Raw genomic sequence first — 23,261 nt, forward strand, 5'->3', positions numbered from 1 at the left:
GATGATCCTTGTGGTCCCTTCCAACCCTGACTGATTCCATGATTCTGATGCAAAGACAACATCCCTCACAAAAGCTCTGATATTTGCATCTTCTGTTTGATTGTAGGCTGGACAACAGCGTTGGTGGGAACAGGAAATTACTGTGAATGGAAACATCCAAAAGGGAGAATTAATCACCTACAACCTGACTGAGCTGATCAAACCTGAGGCCTATGAAGTCCGCCTGACACCCATCACCAGATTTGGAGAAGGGGACTCAACTATTCGGGTCATCAAGTACAGTGGTAAGAAGATGTGAAGAAATGCTTTGTACATCACATGTGCAACTCTTCATGGTCAGTCCTTATAGAATCATAGAGTCATAGAATTGTTTGGGTTGGAAAAGCCCTCTAAGATCATTGCATCCAACCTTCAACCCAACACCACCGTGGCCATTCAAACATCTCCCAAAGTGCCATGTCCACAGGTTTCTTGAACACCTCCAGGGATGGTGACTCCAGCACCTCACTGGGCAGCCTGTTCCAATGCCTGACCACTCTTGCAGGAAAGAAATTGTTCCTGATATCCAACCTAAACCTCCCCTGGCACAATTTCAGGCCATTTCTTCTTGTTCATTCACCTGTTACTAGGAAGAAGAGGCCAGCCCCCACCTCACTCCGACCTCCTTTCAGGGAATTGTAGAGAGCAATGAGGTCTCCCCTCAGCCTCCTTTTCACCAGACTAAACAACTCCAGTTCCCTCAGCTGCTCCTTACCAGACTTGTTCTCCAGACCTTTCACCATCTTTGCTGCTGGTGAAGTAAAATGTATCATGCATCTCAGCATGATGAATCATGAGAATCCATTTCCTCATAAATGGTTTTCATCACTGTATTAATATCAAGGGGGGGGAAATGAGATTAAAGAATCTCAAAGCTCAATTCTAAAGAACACTTTGGAACATTTCACTAAATGTCAGATCTGCTGAATCTTTGGTTTTATCCCATTACAAGAAAGCGTTTTCAAAGACTACATTGCCCAAAGCTCCTGAGAATGAAAACTCAATTATAAAAAGGACTTGTTTGCTAAATCTATTTACTAAATCTATGAATCTGGAAATTAGGATATTAGGAAGAAATTCTTTACAGTGAGGATGGTGAAACACTGAAACAGGTTGCCACAGCAGCTTGCCCAGGATCACAATGTTCAGGTGGGTTTGGTTCACAGAATCACGGGGTTGTGGTGCTTGGAAAAGACATCCAAGATCATCAAGTCCAGCTGTCAAACTAAGAAAGTCCAGCTGTCAAACTAAGATGTCCACGGCCATTAAACTATTTCCCAAAGTGCCATGCCCACACATTTCTTGCTCACCTCCAGGGATGGATCAAGAAAGAGCCTGAACATCTCTGAATTAACAAATTAATGAACAATTCTGAAAGAGACAGAACAAAGAATCCCACAGCATAGTGGGGGATCATGGAAAGGACCTCTGCGGGATCATACAGTCCAGCCCCCCTTCTAAAGCAGGGTGAACCACAGCAGCTTCCCAGGATCACCAGGTCCAGGAGGCCTTGGAATCTCTCCAGAGAAGGAGACTCCACAACCTTTACGTGTAGCCTGCTCCAGGGCTCCACCACCTCAGACCAAACAAGTTTTTCCTCATGTTGAGGTGAAACTTTCTTTGTTTTAGTTTGTGCCCATTGTCCTTTGTCCCTTTTGCCTTTTTGGTCACAAGGACACATGGCTGGATCATGGATAGCTTGTCCACCATGGCTCTAATATCCTTCTCCATGGAGCTGCTTCCCAGCAGGTCACCCCTCACCTGTAGTGGTGCAGGGGGCTGTTCCTCCCCAGGTGCAGGACTCTGCACTTAACCTTTGTTGCATCTCATGAGGTTCCCCTTTGCCCAGCTCTCCAGGCTGTCCAGGTCTGGTCAAATGGCCACGTAGCCTTCAGGTGTATCAAACAATGTCTAACCAAAACCTCCTCAGGCATAACATGATGGCATTTCCTCTTGTCCTATCAGTTGTAACTTGTGCCAGATCCACATCTTCAGGAGCCAGATGCTAATCCATCAAGTAACTTCCCCTTGGAGAGGGATCCCAAAACCACTGAAGTTTTGTGTACTGGAAAGATGCATTTTCTTTTTTTATCTCAGAGTTCATCTAGTGACTGTAGCGTCAGCAAACTGTATCCCAAACTGTTTCCAGGCTCATTTTGAAGATGTTATGGCTTGGACTGTAAAATAATGGTGACATAATGGTTGTGCAGATCCAAGCCTTGCAATCTGGGATGCTGGAATAATGGAAAAGCAGTTACTGGGCTGGTGGGATGCACAGCAGCAGCCTTCATCAATTTCACCAGGAAGTAATTATAAGCCATATAAAGAAAATAAGAGACATCATGTAAATGGGTCTTAAAAGCACAACTAAGATATTTTTTTACATTTTTCTCCCATTATATAGTTGTGGGTTGTTTTTTTTTTTCCTTTTTAATTGTGAGACCTCAGGCAAGGAGGAAAACATTTCAGTGTCCATAAATTTGGTGGGATTTTGTGTGTGGCTTGTGCCTCTGTGTGTTTGGTTTTGATCTGTGCTCCAGCAGTGTCAGCCCTTTTCCTGCTCCTTCTCCTCTGCCTTAGTGAGTCCTGGGTCCAGTTCTGGGCTTCCTGGTTCAAGAGAGACAGGGAACTACTGGAGAGAGTCCAGGGGAGTCTACAGAGATGTTGAGGGGCCAGGAACAACTCTCTGAGGAGGAAAGGCTGAGAGACCTGGGGCTGTTGAGGCTGGAGAAGAGCAGCACCAGAGGGGATCTTCTCAGTACTTAAGCAAAAGCTAAAGGACCTGTGGGGGGCAAGAGGACGAGGCCAGACTCCTGTCAGCGGTGCCCAGTGACAGGACGAGGTAGAACCAGCACAAACTGGAACCCAGGAGATTCCATCTAAGAGGAAGAGAAACTTGTGTGGTGTGAGGGTGCTGGAGGTCTGGAGCAGGCTGCCCAGAGGGGCTGTGGAGTCTCCTTCTCTGGAGAGATTCCAAACCCTCATGGATATTGTGATGCTGTACAAGCTGCTGTGGGTACCCTTGCTATAGCAGGGTGGGGTTGGACTGGATGATCTTCAGAGGTCCCTCCCAAGCCCCACCCTGCTGGGACTCTGTGATTTTCTGACATCTCTAGTGTATTGATTGTATTTGGTGCCACACTGGAAAAAAGAGTGTGTATATATATAGAGTCTTAGATTTTTTTTTTTTTTTATGGGAAAAACCCTCTAAGGTCATTGAGTCCCACCATCAGATGGTTTGTCCAGGCTTCTTGCAGTGGATGAAAGAACCTCTGGACATATCTATATCTCTCCCTCAATGACTTTAGACACCCTGCAATGGCACTCTTAGATCACTAAAAAGAAGCCAGATTAATTCTACCTGTGAAGTAGTTTTGATTTGGTTCCACTGCTGTTTGTGATGCAGAGCACATCACCTTCCCAATTAAACCCCACACCTGGAGATTAACCTGGAAATTGTTAATATATAAATCTAACAGCTTCCAATGTTCTAACCTGCTGGTAGCCACCTGAATGTCCAAACTAAAGGGACTATTAAAGCAGGAACACCTCAGTAATAAGCTCTTTACAACATCCCCTGCCATCTCAAGTGGGAGCTGTAAATAGACAATAAAACCTCCTCAGTATCCAAGCCCATGAATCCAAAACTTAACCCAGGGCTCACGAATTTGATAGGGAAATCCCTTGCCTGCCATGAATTATTTTCTCCTCCAGAAGCTGAAAGGATGGGAGAAAAGAGCAAACAGCACAGTAGGAGTGACATTGATAATTACAGCCAGACATCACTTGACAAGTTCTTTGGTAGACACATATGTTCCTCTGCTCCTGAGCACAGTCTGCTGAATAAATACAAGCAGAGCAGTTTAAGTAGCACTAATGAGTGTTTTGTAGGCTAATACAAACCAGATATGTCTGGTAGTAACAGCAGATACATCTTGTAGTAGCAGTTTAAATATTCTCTCTATCACTTTACATAAATCTGTGTCAGCCTGTTTGAAATACACAGGCTGTAAAGTCCTCCAGCTCCTTCAGTTAGAGAATGCTTGGTGTTAGAAGGGACATCTAAAGGTCATGTATTCCAAACCCCAGGCAATCAGCAGGACATCCCCAACTAGATAGATTGCTCACAGGATCACAGAATGTTAGAGGTTGGACAGGACCTCCAGAGATCATGGAGTCCAATCCCCCTACCAAAGCAGGATCACCTAGGGCAGGTTGCACAGGAGCACATCCAGGTGGGTTTTGAAAGTCTCTAGAGAAGGAGACTCCACAACCTCTCTGGGCAGTCTGTTCCAGTGCTCCATCACCCTCTCCATAAAAAAGTGTCTTCTCATGTAGAGGTGGAACCTCCTGTGCTCCAGCTTGTACCCACTGTTCCTTGTCCTATCACTGGGCACCACTGAAAAGAGCCTGACACCTTCATCTCCACACCCACCCCTCAGATATTTATAGACACTCAGCAGGTCCCTTCTCAGCCTTCTCTTCTTAAGACTAACCAGCCCCAGGTCTCTTAGTCTTTCTTCATAGGAGAGATGTTCAAGTCCTGCAGTCATCCTTGTAGCTCTCCATTGGATTCTCTCCAGCAGGTCTCTGTCTCTCTTGAACTGGGGAGCCCTAAACTGGGCACAATATTCCAGGTGTGGTCTCACCAGGGCAGAGTAGAAGGGGAGAAGAACCTCCCTAGATCTGCTGGACACGCTTTTCTTGATGCACCCCAGGATACCATGGGCTCTCTTGGCCACAAGGGCACATTGCTGTGCCATGGAGAACTTGCTGTCCTCTAGGGCTCCAAGATCTTTCTCCATGGGGCAGACCCCTAGTCTGTACTGATGTTATTCCTCCCCACATGCAGGACTCTGCACTTGTCCTTATTGAACTTTATGAGGTTTGCCTTCACCCAGCTCTCCAGCCTGTCCAGATCTCATTGGATGGCAGCACAGCCACCCCCTACCCCCTTCATTTTGCATCATCAGTGCACTTGCACTCACTGGATCCCCTCATCCAGGTCATCAATGAAGGTATGAACAAAACCAAACCCAAGTACTGATCCCTGGGCAACACCACTGGCCACAGGCTTCCAGCTGGGCTGGATCACAGCTCTCTGAAATCTGTTCCTGAGCCAGTTTCCAATCCATGTCACTGTCCCATCATCTAACCTTTAAAGATCATCTAGTTCCAACCCCCATGCATTTGCCAGGGTTACTTTCCACTAGACCAGGTTGCTCAAGGCCCCATCTAACCTGGCTTTGAACACCTCCAGGGAGGGTGTATCCACAACCTGCCTGGGCAACCTGAAGCCTTCTCTTCTCCAGGCTGAAGAACCCCAAATCCCACTATCTATCCCCATAGTGGGTGTGCTTCAGCCCTCTGATCATCTTTCTGGCCTTCTCTGGACCCTCTCCAATAGTTCCATGTCCTTCTTGTGTTGGAGGCACCAGAACTGGACACAGTACTCCATGTGGGGTCTCAAGGGCAGAGTAGAGGGGCCAAATCACCTCCCTGGTCATGCTGGTCATGCTGCTTTTGTTGCAGTCCAGGACACAATTGCCTTCTGGGCTGCAGGTGACTCCTGCTGGCCCATGTTGAGTTTATCATCAACAGACACCCCCAAGTCCTTCTCCCCAAGGCTACTGTTTCAGTATTTTTAAAGTTAAACAGCAATCAAAGAAGCAAATTTAACACCCTTCTGAGATAAAAGTCAACAACCCAAGGTTACTTTCATTGGTACCCATCAGTGGTAGATAGATGATGGTGGCCACCTGCTTTGTGGTCCAGCCTGTGTGTTTTCATGGGAGGTTTAGCCACTCCCCAGATTCTGTGTGGAAGAAGAGTCTCTAATCATGATTATTATTTATTGCTATTGCTATTATTATTGCATTTCTAGCTCCAGAAAAAAAATAGGCATGAAATTGGCACCAAATAGGGCTTAAATTATAGGATTTCTAAGTTTGTATGGACACATTTCCAGCATTTTCCAGTGTTGTAGTGATACAGGATAATTGCTATGATGGGAGAAAGAAAGCCTTCTCCTAGTAGAGGAACAATATTTACAGTGAAAATAGCTTTTTTCCTGTGCAAACCCAGTGCTTTAGAGGGATGGACTTTGGGTCTTAATTAAAGCTTTTAGGTGCTGTTAGTAATTATCACAAATAACCAGCTTCCAGGGTAAAAAAAAAGAGAAAACAACCATCTAGCATTCTACTTACCTCTGCCTTTTGCTTGTTGTCATCCAGAACATTCCATTTGCAGCTGTTTTTTTGAAAGTGGGGGATAAAGTTGCAGCTTCTGCAGGCCACCTCACTGTAAGCTGGACATGTTGATGTTGGGAAGGACAGGAAAGATGGGAACAGCCAATAAAAAAAATGGAGGCTGGCTTTTGAGCAGAGCCTGCTGTGACAGAAGAAGGGATGATGGTTTGAACTAAAAGAGGGAGATTCAGACTGGAGGGAAGGGAGAAATCTTTCACACTGAAGGTGATGAGACCCTGGTCCAGGTTGTCCCATCCCTGAAGACATCCCAGGTCAGGTTGTTTTGGGGCTCTCAGCTACTTGCTGTAGTTGCAGGTGTCCCTGCTTGACTGCACAGGGATTGGACAAGATGACCTTGAAAGGTCCCTTCCAGCCCAAACCATTCTGTGCTCCTATGGTCTCAGGATCTTCCAGACCTGTGTCACCCCATGTTGTTGGAGTTCTGAGCACACCAGTAATGCAGGAAACATGCATCCCCTGCAGGAGCTCTACTTTCTGTGCCAGTGCTCTGCAGAGAGACTCAGCTGAGTTCTGAAACACTTCCTAAAGAAATTAACTTGCAGCCCACACATTTCTCCCCTGACATGCACATATAGACCACCAAAAAGTAAAATCATCCAACAAACTGAAATTCCAGGAAGTTTTATTCTTTCTTTGCTGGAGGAAAGGAAGGAAGATAAGGAATCATATGGTTTGGCCCTAATCAGGCTAAAATGTTTCCTGCAACTTTGTTCTCCACCCAAGATTCTCCACCAGAAAAGCTTTTATTGCAGGACAAGCCAGGATGTGCTGAGCAGAGCAGTGATAACCCTCTCATGTGCAGAGATTTTCCAGACATTTCACATCCAGCCTAGGGAACTTATTCCCTCACTCATCTGTTAATTTTTCTCTATTTATTTCCCTTTATCCAAATTGCCCCTTGTCCTGTCACTGGGCACTACTGATAAGAGTTTGGCCCCATCTTCTTGCCCCCCCAGCCTTTAGCTCTAGCTGAGCATTGAGAAGATCTCATCTCAGGCTGCTCTTTTCAAGGCTCAACAGCCCCAGGTCTCTCAGCCTTTCCTCCTCACAGAGGTTCTCCTGTCCCCTCAGCATCTTTGGAGACTCCACTGGACTCTCTACAGTAGTTTCTTGTCTTTCTTGAAATGGAGAACCCAGAGGTGGCCCCAAGACTCCAGATGTGGCCTCCCTAGGGCAAAGGAGAGGGGAAGGGGAGCCTCCCTCGACCTGCTGGCCACACTCTTCTTCATGCAGCCCAGAAGACCATTTGCCTTCTTGGTGATGAGGACACATCTCAGGTTCATGGTGACCTTGTCCACCAGCACTCCCAGGACCTTCCCCATGCAGCTGCTTTCCAGCAAGTCACCCCTCACCTGTAGTGCTGCAGGGGGTTATTCCTCCCCAGGTGCAGAACCTTGCACTTGATGTTCTCTTGCTGCTGTTCCCATGCTACGTTCAGAGCCAGGAACTCTTGGTTGGTGACCCCAGTCTCAGCTTCTGTGACTAGATTCCATCTGAAGTTTCCCAGGCAGCTCTAAGTTAGCATCTCTGTCATTTCATCTTCCCATCTGTGAAACAAGTGAACAATGATTTGCCCCAGTGCAATCTTCTTCAGGAGCTCAGTCATTACATTGTATTAGATAAACCTCATAGCTTCTGCTAACAAATTACCTTCCATTCTCCAAGAAACATTCATTTTGTGAAATCCTTGAGTGATTGGACTTGGAAGGAGGTGGAATTGCTGGGGAACTACATTTACTGATGCTTGATTTGTAACTAAAGGCAGGGGCTTTTTATGGAAGCTATCATTAGCGTGTAACCTTGAGTCAGGCTGTTGAGATTGCTCACAGCAGAGGGGAAAAAAAAAGGCTTTGTGCCAAGTAGGCCTCAGCTCACACTGATTGACAAAAGCAGAAAAACAAATTAAAGCAGTTAGAATGAACTCATGAAATGTCATCAGCGAGGAGAAAAAAACCCACCAAAACCTAACAAAAAAACTCCACAAAATTCGTTCTTCTGAGTCATGCAGAATGATGCTACAAACCAATTCTTAATAGCTGGGAAGGAACAGCCCCTGCACCACTACAGGTGTGGAGCTGACCTGCTGGAAAGCAGCTCTGTGGAGAAGGACCTGGGAGTGCTGGTGGACAATAAGGTCCCCATGAGCCAGCAATGTGCCCTTGTGGCCAAGAGGGCCAATGGTCTCCTGGGGTGCAAGAAGAAGAGTGTGGCCAGCAGATCAATGGAGGTTCTTTTCCCCCTCTGCTCTTCTGTAGTGAGGCCACATCTGAAGGACTGGGTCCAGTTCTAGGCTCCCCAGTTCAAGAGAGGCAGGAAACTATTAGAGAGAGTCCAGTGGAGGCTACAGAGATTTTGAGGAGCCTGGAGCATCTCTGTGAGGAGGAAAGGCTGAGAGACCTGGGGCTGTTGAGCCTGGAGAAGATCAGCTTGAAATCAGATCTTATTAATGCTCAGCAAGAGGTAAAGGACCTGTGGGGGCCAGGGATGGGACCCCCCAGAGGGTGGGGCAAGACTTTCATCAGTAGTGCCCAGGGGTAAAACAAGGGGAGACAGGCACAAACAGATGGAACCCATAAGGTTCCATCTGAACAGGAGGAGAAACTCCTTTGGTCTGAGGGTGCTGGAGCCCTGGAACAGGCTGCCCAGAGAGGTTGTGGAGTCTCCCTCTCTGTGGAGATTCCACATCTGCCTGGGCATTGTGATGGTGCACAAGCTGCTGTGTGTGACTCTGCTTTAGCAGAGGGGTTGGACTGGATGATCTGCAGAGGTCCTTTCTCATCCCTCCATGATGGGATTCTGGGATTCCTTTGTCATCTTTTAAATTTCTCTAAAGTACAACCTCCCTAGAAGAGGGTTTATGTGCCTGAGGACTCTCATGTTTTTTTTCCTTTGTTGTGTCTCTTGATCTAATAAGATCAAACCTCTTCTCCTGAAGTTGCTGTGCTGTTTTTCTGCTGCTTAAGAAGGAAATTTGCACTTTTATGAAGGATGCAAGTTCTTCCTGTTTCTTAAGACTTAAATGGACAAAGACATCTTAAATTGAAGAATATTTTTATTCCCTGAGCTAAGGGCTAACTCATGATGTTTTCTTGAACAACTCCAAAAGGAAGTTTCAAGTGATGATCCAGGTCCAATGCTCCTCTGCTTTTGGTGATTTCATCCTTTCTGTAGTTTTGGTTGAATTCCTCTGTGAAGGTATTACTCTGTTGGGCAGCTGTTCCCATCCTTACCACATGAAATCAGATTCATTAAGGTTGGAAAAGACCTCCAAGATCATTGAGTCCAACCTTCACCATACCTAGACAATAATTTAGATTTGGTGCTTAGTGAGGGCATCTTGGTCCTCATGGTGCAGCTGCTATTGATGGACCTTAGACATCATGGATAGGAGATGGTTTCTCACTGAAATCATTGCTTTGGGGTTTCCAGACAACCACAAAACTTACTCAAAAAAAAAAAAAAAAGAAGTTGCCACTTCTTTTCTCTTTTCTTTTTTCTTTTCTTTTCTTTTCTTTTCTTTTCTTTTCTTTTCTTTTCTTTTCTTTTCTTTTCTTTTCTTTTCTTTTCTTTTCTTTTCTTTTTCTTTTCTTTTCTTTTCTTTTCTTTTCTTTTCTTTTCTTTTCTTTTCTTTTCTTTTCTTTTCTTTTCTTTTCTTTTCTTCTTTCTTTTCTTTTCCCTTTTCTTTTCTTTTCTTCTTTCTTTTCTTCTTTCTTTTCTTCTTTCTTTTCTTCTTTCTTTTCTTCTTTCTTTTCCCTTTCCCTTTCCCTTTCCCTTTCCCTTTCCCTTTCCCTTTCCCTTTCCCTTTCCCTTTCCCTTTCCCTTTCCCTTTCCCTTTTCCTTTCCTTTTCCTTTTGTTTCTCTCTTGGTATTGTAGGAGCTATGATAACTGTCTTGATGGGGAGGAAACCATGAGAAATTTGGAATATTCTGAATCTTGATGGATTAGAGCTTCTTCTTCATGCTAATTGTATTTTTTTCTCTGTCTTGCAGCTCCAGTAAATCCACACCTCCGTAAGTATTTCTTTACCTCTTTATGTATGAAGAATTGCCCTAGCACCCCTTGTCCCTTACAGTTAATAAGCCAATGGGAAATACTTCACTTTCAGTGGCAGCCCATGAATTTCAGGGACCACTTTTTGTGTGCAAGCTGGTCTGGCGGCTGAAGGTCTCATTCCTCTTGTTCTGGAAGAGGAGATGGAGAAAAGATGAATTATAGCCTCATCTCATCTTTCCTGCTGCCCAAATTGTTGATCCTAAGGAAAATATTAACATTCTGAAAAAGCATCCATTTCTGGGCACTGCCCCTCAGTGTGGTGCTGTGGTGTAGTCATGGGAGCAGTTAAAGAGCTGGAAGTTCAAGTACTGTGTAGGAACTGTGTCTGCACCTCAATTATGGCAAGAATTGTGAAGGAAAAGTCAGTTTATGAATGTTCTGACTTCATTTATGATGTGTAAAAACTGCATTTGCAGTTCTTGAGTTGTTTTGGTACTTCCAAAGGCAATCAGAGGCTCACCTGTAGTTTCAAAAACAAAGGAAGATTTTATTTTATTTTATTTTATTTTATTTTATTTTATTTTATTTTATTTTATTTTATTTTATTTTATTTTATTTTATTTATTTATTTTATTATGCAGGGTGTACAGGAATCACAGAACTTATTTACACAGTGAAATCATAGAATGTTTTGAGTTGGAAGGGACCTTTCAAGGTCATCTAGTCCAACCTTCTGCAATCATCAGGGACACCTGCAAGTAGAGCAGGTTGTTCAAAGCCCCAGTAAGCCTTGAATGTCTCCAGGGATGGGAATTCCACCATCTCCCTGGGCAACCTGTTCCACTATTTCACCAGTCTCATAGTAAAGAACTTCTGTGGACACCTAAAGTCTAATTGGGGTGTGAAGGACTCCCCAGAGACAGCTCCACAGGTATGACTGGAAATGCAAACTCTGTGTGGTCACTCATGCTGGTGCTTGGGCACAGAGATACAGCAGAGTAGGAACAACTTCCACAGTTTGTTCTTCCACTTGTCCATTGGCACCAAACTTCCTTAACGTCTTGGACAGGAGACTGGGCATGGCCAAGTGCCAGGTGCTGCACTTGGGTCACGAAAACCCCATGAATGCTTCAAGCTTGGGGCAGAATGGCTGGAAAGTTGCCAAGCAGAAAAGGACTTGGGGTTCTGGTTGACAGCCAGCTGAATATGAATCAGTGTGTGCCCAGGTGGCCTTCTTGACCACCAGCATCCCAGCCTGGATTAGCAATAGTGTGGCTAAGAGGGGTAGGGAAGTGATTGCACTGCTGAGGCCACACCTCAAATGCTGGAATCAGTTTTGGGCCACTCACTTCAAGAAGGACATTGAGGTGCTGGAGTGGGTCCACAGAAAGACAACAAAACTGGTGAAGGATGTGGAGAACAGGTCTGGTGAGGAGCAGCTGAAGGAACTGGAGTTGTTCAGCCTGGAGAAGAGGAGGTTGAGGGGAGACCTGCCTCTCCACAACTCACTGAAAGGAGGTTGGAGTGAGGTGTGGGTTGGTCTCTTCTCTAGTATCAGATGATAGAATGAGAGGAAATGGCCTGAAATTGTGTCAGAGGAGGTATACATTGGACATGAGGAACAATTTCTTTGCTGTAAAAATGGTCAATCATTGGAACAGGCTGCCCGGGGAGGTGGTGGAGCCTCGCTCCCTGGAGGTGTTCAAGAGACGTGTGCACATGGCACTTTGGGATATGATTTTATGGCCATGGTGATCTTAGAGGTATTTTCCAACCCAAACAGACCTATGATTTTATGTCCTAATAAAATCATCCCCTTCTTACCAGTCCCCACATCTCTCTGCTTCAGGATTTGCCTCCACACCACAGCAAATGTGTGTTTTGCTGTCCCAACCTGTTCTGACATTACTCTTTCTTTTTAATAACACATGGAAAGTTGAAACTCATTTGCAGAAGATTCTGAGCAATGCATCAATAATTAATCAGGGCTCAGCTCAAAGCTCTTGGGAGCTGGTGGAACCATTCCCATTGACTGAAATGAGCAGTGGATAAGGCCTTTGCTAATTAATATATTAAATATATACTCTGGGGTGTTAAGACAAAAACCACCTTGCAGTCCCAAGTGCTTCTCACCATCGTTCTTTATGCTTTTAAGGTCTGAAACTGCCTGGTTTCAAAATATCTATAGCTCTAGTAGGCTTGTGGTGGAGCGGAGGTGGCATCTGAGAAGCCTTTTTGTAGGAAAGCTAATGGGAGGGACAACATCTCTGGCAACTCATTCATCATTTTCTTCACCTGCTTTCTAGATCTACCTCTTTCTGCACTGATGGTGATGGCAAACTTTGCCCACCAGCACTCTAGGGCTCCCAGTGTAACTTAGAATCATGAATTATTAAGGCTGGAAAAGACCTCTAAGATCACGGGGTCCACCTGTCAACCCAATGCCCCCATGTCCCAGCCTGCCACTTCTCCAGGGTTTATGAACATCTCCAAGGATGGGGACTCCACCACTGTCCCAGGTAGCCTGTCCCAGGGTTTGACAACCGTTCCACAGAAGAGGTTGTTCCTCGTGGCCAACCTAAACCTCCCTTGGCACAATTTCAGACTATTTCCTCTCATCCTCTTGCTTGATGCTTGCAAGAAGAGACCAACCTCCACCTGGCTCAACCTCCTTTTCAGGGAGTTGCAGAGAGCCAGAAGGTTTCCCCTCAGCCTTCTTTTCTCTGGGCTGAACAACTTCTACCCAGCTTGAGTGTCACCTGCAAACTGGGGGTATTCTTGATCCCCTCATCCAGATAATTGATAAAGGTATTAAATGAACAGGTCAAGACCCCTTAGGTCTATTTCATTGCTCCTACTTCTTGCATGAGCTAATTTTGGGGAACTTTTTTTTTTTCCCCTGTCCCTTTTTTTAAGCAGTGTTTAGTGCTAAGGATATATAGCACTAAGCTTTTCCAATGCTTTGCAGACGATGGATTCCCACCTAAACCCAGTGTTTTCCCATTAAATAAGTGTCACACTTCCACTTCCTTTTTCCTTCAGCCCTGAATCTTTTTGATTTCTTTCTTTTTATTTTTTTTTTTAACTGGAAGAAAAATCTTTTGTTGTGCTGATGTGGAGTTTCTTAATGAAGTTCTGAGGGCATGGTGAGACCTGGAAACAGAGCTTTTAAGGTACTGCAGGACTTGTATCAAACTGCTGAATGGAGCAAAAATATTTAGTGTTAATTTTTTACAACTCCCTGAAAGGGGGTTGGAGCCATTTTAGGGTTGGTCTGTTCTCCCAGGGAACAAGTTATAGGACAGATTCACGAACTTCATGAAATGCCCTCAACCATAGAACTGTTAAGGGTAGAAGAGAAGTTTCATAGAATCATAGAATCAGTCAGGGTTGGAAGGGACCACAAGGATCATCTAGTTGGTTTGGGTTGGAAGGGACATTAAAGATCATTTAGTTCCAACTCCCTGCCATGGGTGTGGACACCTCCCACTAGACCAGGCTGATAAAGGCTTTGTCCAACCTGACGTTGAACACGCTCAGGGATGGGGCAAGATCATCAACTCCAACTGCTTGCCTGGAGCTTACAATCCCACCTCTACAGCTCCTACCACTAACCCATGTCCCTCAGCAACACATCCATGTGTGTTTTAAACACCTCCACTACCTCCCTGGGCAGCTGTTCCAGGGCCTGAGAATCATTTCAAGTGGCAGAAGTGGAGATTTAGGTTGGATATTAGGAAAAATGTCCTTGCTGAAAGAGTGGTCAGGGATTTGAACAGGCTGCCCAGGAAGGTGGTGGAGTCACTGCCTCTGGAGGTGTTTGAGAAAAGTGTGGATGTGGCACTTTGGGACACAGAAACACAGAATTGTTTGGCTTGAAAAGGACCTTAAAAATCATCTAATTCCAATTCCTATGCCATTGGCAGGAACACCTTCCACTAGACCAGGCTGCTCAAGGCCCTGCTCAACCTGGATGTGAACACTTCCAGAGAGGGCATCCATGTCCTCCCTGGGCAACCTGTTCTAGTGTCTCACCACCCTCACTGCAAAGCATCTTTTCCTACTATGGTTTAATGGCCATGATGATGCTGGTTTGATGGTCAGACTCAATGACCTTGGAGGTCTTTTCTAACCAAACCAATTCTCTGATTCTGGTTTGGAATGAAGGTTTCAAGCTTGTTGTTTTTTTTTTTTTCAGCCTGCAGCATTACCTAACTTTAACTAAGCTTCAGCCCAGCATCCTTGTCTAGCACTACATCTCCAAACTAAGCTCCAGGTCCTTCTGTCTTTACTGATTTACAGTGAAGCTCCAGTGGCTTAAGAGGATTTATAGTTCACCAAAAAGCCCAAACCTGCAAACATTTATATACCTTCTCGCTGTACTGCAGATGAATAATCCCAGTACGCCTGGTGTTAGAGTTCCTCCCAACAATGAATATAAATTGCACCCCTCTAAAGGAGGTTGGAGCTGACACAGTGTGCAGACAGCTGCCTTCTCCCTGGAGAAGAGAGACTTGCTTGTTTTCTCAGATAAATCAATTGACTTTGCTGGAAGAATAAACCCAGCAGGAGCTCTTCCTCTGCAGAAAATGAAGCTTTTGCACATTTTGCAACATGGGGCCTTATTCTATTCTGGGATCAAGCTGGAATGTTGAATCTTTGATTTGGGAGCTGACTTGCTGGAGAGTCAGGCACAGGGGAACCTCATAAAGTTCAACCAGGGCAAGTGTAGGGTCCTGCACCTGGGGAGGAATAACCCCCCCTGCACCAGCACAGGTGAGGGGTGACCTGCTGGAAAGCAGCTCTGTGGTGAAGGACCTGAGAGTGCTGGTAGACAATGTGGACTCATGGCCAAGAAGGCCAAGGGTCTCCTGGAGTGCATGAAGAAGAGGTTATGCTCCTCTACTCTGCCCTAGTGAGGCCACATCTGGGTCCAATTCTGGGCTCCCCAGTTGAAGCTCTCTTCATGGAACTACTGGAGAGAGTCCAGTGGAGGCTCTGAAGGTGCTGAGGGCCTGGAGCATCTCTGTGAGGAGGAAAGGCTGAGGGAGCTTGAGCTGTTGAGCCTGAAAAAGAGCAGCCTGAGAGGGGATCTGATCAATGCTCAGCAAGAGGATAGGGCCAGACTCCTGTCAGTGGACAGGAAAAGGGACAATGGTCACAAAGTGGAATCCAGGAGGTTCCATGTGAACATGAGGAGAAACTTGTTTGGTGTGAGGGTGCTGGAGACCTGGAGCAGGCTGTCCGGAGAGATGGTGGAGTCTTCTTCTCTGGAGAGATTCCAGACCCAGCTGGATATTGTGATCCTGGGCAAGCTGTTGTGGGTGACCCTGCTTTAGCAGGGGGATTGGACTGGGTGATCTCCAGAGGTGAGATGATGATCTTCCGAGCTCTACTGTTCTGTGATTCAGTGATTGAATGAATATCACAGAATCAACCAGGTAGGAAAAGACCTGAGAGGTCACCAAGTCCAACCTATCTCCTAATACCTAACACCTCCTGACAACTAAACCATGTCTCCAAGTGCCACATCCAATCTTTTTTTGAGCACCTCCAGGGACGGTGACTCCACCACCTCCCTAGTGGAGGTGCCCCTTCCACTGGCCAATTACTCTTTCTATGAAGAACTTTCTCCTCACCTCCAGCCTAAACTTCCCCTGGCACAGCTTGAGACTGTGTCCTCTTGTTCTGCCACTAGTTGCCTGGGTGAAGAGGCCAACCCCCACCTGTCTACAACCTCCTCTCAGGTAGTTGTAGGCAGCAATGAGGTCTCCCCTGAGCCTCCTCTTCTCCAGGCTAAACAATCCCACAGCTCCCTCAGCTTCTCCTCATAGGGCTGTGCTCTAGACCCCTCCCCAGCCTTGTTGCCCTTCTCTGGACACGTTATCTCAATGTCCTTCTTAAATTGAGGAGCCCAGAACTGGACACAGTACTCAAGGTGTGGCCTAACCAGTGCTGTGTACAGGGGTACAATGACCTCCCTGCTCCTGCTGGCCACACTATGCCTGATGCAGGCCAGGATGCCATTGGCTCTCTTGGCCACCTGGGCACACTGCTGGCTCCTGTTCAGCTGCTGTCAACCAGTACCCCCAGGTCCCTTTCTGCCTGGCTGCTCTCCAGCCACTCCAACCCCAGCCTGAGTATCTTCAGCCACTAAATCTGTGCTCATTTTCTGTGTTGGCAGGAGAGTTCCACTGTGGGTTTGAGGATGGTAACATTTGCCTTTTCACTCAAGATGACACAGACAACTTTGACTGGACGAAACAAAGCACTGCCACTAGGGACACAAAGTACACCCCGAACACGGGGCCCAACGCCGATCGCACCGGCTCCAAGGAAGGTAAGCTCCAGTTCCCTGCTGGGACCTCGGCACCGGGAGCTCTCTTGGCTGAGAGACTGTCAAGGACAAGCATTTCAACCAGCTGTGTTGCTTTTCCTGATCATTCCAAGAAGGGCTTGATGGACTCTGAGAAGATATTGCCCATGCTTAGGCATGTAGCTGGTCCCAGCACATAACTCACTAATGGTGCCATTAACTGTCTTGCACCATTTCTAGCATCCCTTTTACAGAGTGATTTCTTCCATCTTCTAGTGTAGTGGGGACATAAGCTGGCACATCTTGATGTGTTCTTCTGGTTTATGTCGTTTAAATGCTAACTTGGGCTGTCTCAGACTGTCACAAAAAGATTTCCTTTTTTTTTTTAACCCATTATTACTTTGAGTGTTACTAAAATGTGTAATTTCCAATCTGCTCTCCTCCCTGGATAGCAGAAGCACACTGTGGATATTTGCATTTGAAAAGTCAGGCATCATATGTTGAATTTATCAGTCTTGAGGTAACCAATTGCTATTTTATTGTCTACCCCCTGCTTGCACTATCACAAAGGGGGGGAAAAAATCTCTTTGGGTTGTATTTGTTTGTTTGGATTAAGTAACTCTCCCTGTTGTTGGTGTGGTGAATGAATGTTGGTGGAGCATGGAGTTGAATCCAGTAGTCACCACTGGTGTTCCTGAGGGCACAGTGCTGGTGCCAGTTCTGTTTAATGTCTTTATCAATGATCAGAATGAGGGGATAAAGGCACCTCAGTAAATTTCCAGATGACACTAAACTGGGTGGGAGTGTTGATCTGCTGGAGGGTAGGAATGCTCTGCAAAGGGACTTGGACAGCCTGGATTGATAGGCTGAGTGAAATGGGATGAGGTTCAGGAAAGCAAAGTGCTGGGTCCTGCATTTGGGTCACAACAACCCAATGCAATGCTCCAGGAGTGAGACAGAGTGGCTGGAAATTTTTCTGGTGGAAGAGGACCTGGGGGTGCTGGTTGAGAGCCAGCTGAAGATGAGCCAGTGTGTGCCCAGGTGTCCAAGAAGGCCACCAGCATCCTGGCCTGGATCAGCAATAGTGTGGCCAGCAGGAGTAGGGAGGTGATTGTCCACCAGTACTGGGCACTGCTGAGACCACACCTTGAGTACTGGATCAGTTTTAGGCCCCTTACTCCCAGAAGGACATTGAGTGGGTAGAGCATGTCCAGAGAAGGGCAACAAAGTTAGCAAAGGGCCTGGAGAACAGGTCTGGTGAGGAGCAGCTGAGGAAACTGGGGTTGTTCAGCCTGGAGAAAAGGAGCCTGAAGGGAGACCTCATTGCTCTCTAGAACTCCCAGAAAAGAGGTTGGAGTGAGGTGGGGTTCGTCTCTTCTCCCTAGAATCAGATGGTAGAATGAGAGGAAATTGCCTGACATTGTGCCACAGGAGGTTTAGGTTGGATATTAGGAACGATTCCTTCACTGAAAAGTGATCAGGCACTGGAACAGGCTGCCCGGGGAGGTGGTGGAGTCACCATTCCTGGAGATGTTCAAGAAATGTGTGGGAATGGCAGTTAGGCCATGGTGGTCTTAGGTTGATAGATGCACTTAGTATCTTGGAGGTCTTTTCAATTGAAAACAATTCCCTGATTCTATATTCATCAATTTTGATCCTAGACTTTGTCATTAATGTGCCAACAACAACATCCAGGATCAGAATAGATGAAAATTGTCTCTTTTCATGAAAGTGAGCTCTCAAATGTGTGATTGATGTGGCCAGTTGAAAATGTTCCTTGAAAAGTTCCCATCAAGGTATTTCCCCTTTATAAGTCCTCCCCACTGACTGTTGGGAGGTAGGACCAAATGGACACCTGAAGTCTTATCACCATCGTGAATCATAGAATCATTAAGATTGGAAAGGACCTCTAAAAAACATCGTGCCCAACCTTCATAGAAAGATAGAATGGTTTGGATTTGAGGGGGCCTTAAAGATCATCTAGTTCCCTGCCATGGGCAGGAACATCTTCCCCTAGACCAGGCTGATCAAGGCAACATCTTCATGACCGCTAGGAATGAAGATTCTTTTCTTTTCCCATGAATGTACAATGCTATATTGATTTGAAGTTGTTGATGAGCCCTGACCTGCTAACCCTGATTTTACTCTTGGTGGAAAAGATGTCTGTGAAGCAGTTGTAGAAAACACATGAGCTTAATGCAGAAGAACTATGTCCCAGAAGAGAAGGTGATGTTGGATGAATGTGCAAAATGAATCAAGACGCTTTGTAGGTGACTTCCTGCATGCATAGGGGTTGAATGCTGAAGATGGCAACCTAACTGATTCAATTTGGGCTTCTTCCCCCAGGTTTCTACATGTACATTGAGACATCACGTCCCAGGCTGGAAGGAGAAAAGGCCAGACTTGTTAGTCCTGTCTTCAGCGTCGCTCCCAAAAACCCCTACGGAGCTACGAACACCGCCTATTGTTTTAGCTTCTACTATCACATGTATGGACAGCACATAGGTGAGAGAAAGCCAATGGCTTGGTCTGTTAACTGAGCAGGAGATGTGTCCACTTGTATGAAAGAAAAGCATGGGAGGCCTGCCAACACCATCAAGGGTCAGTTGCAGCCAACACTAGCAAGGCAGGTGGCTGTTAGCATCCAGTCTGATGTAAAACTGGGTTTCTGATGATGATCACAGTAGAAGATCTGGGAAGTGTTTTGGGCAAGTGTGAGGCAACTTCAGAGCTCTTTTCAGTGGTCATAGGACAAAGGGTGACAGGCACAAACTGGAACCCAGGAGGTTCCACATGAAAATGAGGACTGGAGCATCTCTGTGAGGAGCAAAGGCTGACAGATCTGGGGCTGTTAAGCCTGGAGAACAGCAGCCTGACTGGGGATCTTATCAGTGTGTATAAATACCTGAAGGGAGGGTGTGAATAAGATGGAGCTGAGAGGTGCTCAGGGACAGGACAGAACTGGGCACAAATTTGAGTCATTTCTATTCAAATATAGGAAATTTTTTTTGTTGTTGCTTCTAATTATGAAGGAATTTATAGATTCATAGAAGGGTTTTGTTTGGAAGGAACCTTAAAGATCATCTAGTTCCAACCGCTGCTGCCATGGCCAGGGACACCTTCTACTAGACCAGGTTGCTCAAGGCCTCATCCAACCTGGTTTTGAACACCTCCAGAGAGGAGACCTCTACCACTGCCCTGGGCAACCTGTCCCAGTGTCTCAGCACCCTCACTGTAAAGAATTTGTTCCTAATCTTCAGTCTCAATCTCCCCTCCTCAAGCTTCAATCCATGCCCTTCCCTCCTACAACTACAAGCCCTTGTAAACTGTCCCTCCCCAGGTTTCTTGTAGCCTTCTTCACGTACTGGAAGGCTGCTCTAAGTTCTCCCCATAGCCTTCTCTTCTGCAGGTGGAACAGTTCCAACTCCCACAGCCTGTCCCCATAGGGGAGGTGCTCCAGCCCTTTGATCGTCTTCACAGCCTCTCTGGTCCCACTCCAACAGTTCCATGTCCTTCTTGTGTTGGGGACCCCAGAACTGGACACAGTGCTCCAGGTGGGGGGCTCATGAGAGCAGAGCAGAGAGGAAGAGTCACCTCCCTTGTCCTGCTGGTCACAGTCAAACACTGGCACAGGTTTTGCAGAGAGATTATGGAGTCTCTGTCCTTGGAGATATCCAAAATTGGATTTCACATGGCAGCCTGCTCTAATGCTTTGAGCAGGGATTTGGATGGGATGATCTCCAAAGGTTCTCCAGCCTCCACAATTCTCTAGGAAATCTTCAGTCAGTAATATATTTTTTTTTTCAGCAGAATGACATTTTTATGAAGGATTAATACCCCGTGGCTAATTCTAAATCTTATTGCTGAAACAGATTGGCTGGTTTATCACAAGCTGCTAGAAGCCTTGACCCTTCTCCAGCGCTCTGGAGTTTGCAGCCAACACATAGAAGGTGGTTTTTATCCCTGTTTGGGAATGAGTGCTGCCAGTCAGGAAGCCATCTACTATGTGTTGTCATGGATTTCTTCACAAGATCAGAATAGGACCTGCTAAATGAGACTTTGCACATCACAGAATTATAGTTGCTTCAGCTGGAAGACACCTGCTAAGATCAAGAACAACCAACAAACTAAGACCACCATGGCCATTAAACCATGTCCCAAAGTGCCATGACCACACATTTCTTGAATGCCTCTAGGGCCAGTGGTTCCACCACCTCCCTGGGTAGCCTGTTCCAAGACCTTACCACTCTTGCAGGAAAGAAGTTTTTGCTAATACGTGACCTTAACCTCCCCTGGCACAGTTTCAGGCCATTGCTTCCTGTTTTACCACCTGTTACTGTGGAGAAGAGACCAACCCCCACCTGGCTCCAACCTCCTTTCAGGTAGCTGTAGAGAGCAGTGAGGTTTCTCCTCAGCCTCCTCTTCTCCAGACTAAACAACCCCAGTTCCCTCAGTCACTACTCATAAGGCTCTCTGCTGTAGAATGTCTGTGTTGAATAACCAAGAGCTGCTGATTCTTGACCTGACTTAATAATTGAGAACTGAAAGTGACTTTCAGGGTGGTGTAGAGGTTGGGAATGGTTCCTCTTTAAATCACTTTAACCACTTCTTGTGGAATAGAGGTGTAGGATTCTGCTTGCCACAGAAATAAGTGGATTTGTTGGGTGAATTATCATCCCATAAGAAGGAATCAACCAAAGCCAATGGGATGAGGTTCAACAAGACCAAGTGCCAGATCCTGAACTTGGTCCACAAAATCCCCATGCAGTGTTCCAGGACTGGGGAAGAGTGGCTAGAAACTGCCCAGCAGAAAAGGACCCAGGTGAGGTTGGTTGACAACCAAGCTGGAGATCAGCCATTGTGTTCCCAGGTGGCCAAAAGGGCCAACAGCAACCTTAGGTCAGCAATAGTGTGGCCTGCAGGAGCAAGGCAGTGATTGTCCTCTTGTGCTGGGCTCTGGCGAAGCTTCACCTCAGATACTGTGTTCACTTGAAGGTCACATGCCCTGTCCACTCCTCTCTGCAGGTGCCACATCTACCTTCATGCCCCACAAGGAGAGGCACAAGCTGTGGCAGTGCCCTTGCTCTACAGATGAGCAAGTCTCAGGCAGAGACTTTCTGCAGCCCCAACCCTTGTCAGGAACTCTCCCAACAGCTTCTCCCTGCTAGAAGCAGCCTCTGGCTGTGCAAACCTGTCCTGAACTTCAGAAAGTGCCTCCCTGAGCAGAGACTGAGCTGGGAACTCACAGCAGCGACCAGAGCCAGTTCTGCTTCAGTTCACACCAGGACAGATACTAGGAAAACAGAAGATCTCATTACTTGATTTACAGCAAACAGTAAGCCATTGTTGGGGAAGAAGAAAATGAAGAGTCAGCTCTCCTTGTTGTCTCTCTCCTTTGAGACAAAATGAGGTTGTAGCTCCATTATGGCTGTCACCATGAAAAAAGACTGTATTTCCTATTTTTTAAATCTGCACCCCAAAATAAGACATTTCTAAGTGATGCTCCAAGAACAGTAATATTTTCTTGTCATGAGAGAGCCACCAAACACCAGAACGTGGAAGCAGAACGTGCTGTCGGAGCACAGTGTGAAAGCTGCTTGTGTTCACACAGTGATGAGCACTCAAAGTGCCACCTCAGTGTGGCAGCTGGTGACATTCTTCAGAGCACTAGGCAGGGTGCTGTCAAAAAGTCAACTTCATTCCCTAATCCATAGTTGTTGCTCTTGCTTACTGGTTTTGTCTGCTGTTCTGCTGTTCAAGCATTGCTTCATTACCCATTTACCTAGAATCTGCTGTGCTTTGAAATCTTTAGGTGAATTCTTGATAGACACGTCTCAGTATGAACCCTACAACCAACCCAACAGCAGCTTTGAGGTAGAACTTTTCCAAAAGCTTACTGAGAGAATTCCAAGGACAAGCATCTGCTGCAGGTTTCATTGGTTTTGGTGACTTTTCTTGAAACAGAATTGTTTTGGTTGGAAAAGACCTCTACAATTGAATCTAGTCATCAACCCACCACCACCATGGCCACTAAACCATGTCCCAAAGTCCCATGTCCACACATTTCTTGAACACCTCCAGGGATGGTGATTCCACTACCTCCCTGGTTAACCTGTTTTGGGCAGGAATGTGTGGGTATCCAGCCATGAGGATCAGGAATGTGCATCCATACTGACCAACATAGTGGGCAATGACTCAGAGAATGATAGGGGTAGGAAGAGACCTCTGGAGATCATAGAGTCACAGAATGCATCAGATTGGAAGGGACCCTTGAAGGTCATCTTGTCCAACCCCACTGCAGTCAGCAGGGGTATCTCCAACTAGATCAGGTTGCTCAGGGTCCCATCAAGCCTGACCATGAATGTTTCCAGGGATAGAGCCTCCCCACCTCTCTGGGCAACCTGTTCCAGTGTCTCACCACCCTCATGGTAAAAAACTTTCTCATAACATCTAACCTATATCTGCTGTTCTCTGGTTTCAAACCACTGCCCCTCATCTGTCATCTAGTCCAACCTCCTGCCAGAGCAGGTTCTCCTAGAGCAGGATGCAATGATTCACACAGAACAAAGAGATCGCTCCCTCACACATCTGGGTGGAAAAAACTTCTAGTGGAATGAAGTTCAGCAGTGGTGGGATGTGAAAG

At 46.2% G+C, this 23,261-nt stretch overlaps 1 protein-coding gene across 1 annotated transcript in view; it reads left to right on the top strand.

The window, feature by feature from the left end:
* The window catches only part of MDGA2 (MAM domain containing glycosylphosphatidylinositol anchor 2), a 225,200-nt gene that overhangs the window by 197,285 nt on the left and 4,654 nt on the right, over positions 1–23,261 (top strand). The window contains exons 12-15 of the mRNA XM_054400689.1: positions 107–284; positions 10,299–10,319; positions 16,487–16,642; positions 18,965–19,123. Coding sequence (XP_054256664.1) covers positions 107–284; positions 10,299–10,319; positions 16,487–16,642; positions 18,965–19,123 — 514 coding nt within the window. The remainder of the gene's footprint in view (positions 1–106; positions 285–10,298; positions 10,320–16,486; positions 16,643–18,964; positions 19,124–23,261) is intronic.

Source organism: Indicator indicator, chromosome 4, assembly GCF_027791375.1.
Source record: "Indicator indicator isolate 239-I01 chromosome 4, UM_Iind_1.1, whole genome shotgun sequence".
Taxonomy (NCBI): domain Eukaryota; kingdom Metazoa; phylum Chordata; class Aves; order Piciformes; family Indicatoridae; genus Indicator; species Indicator indicator.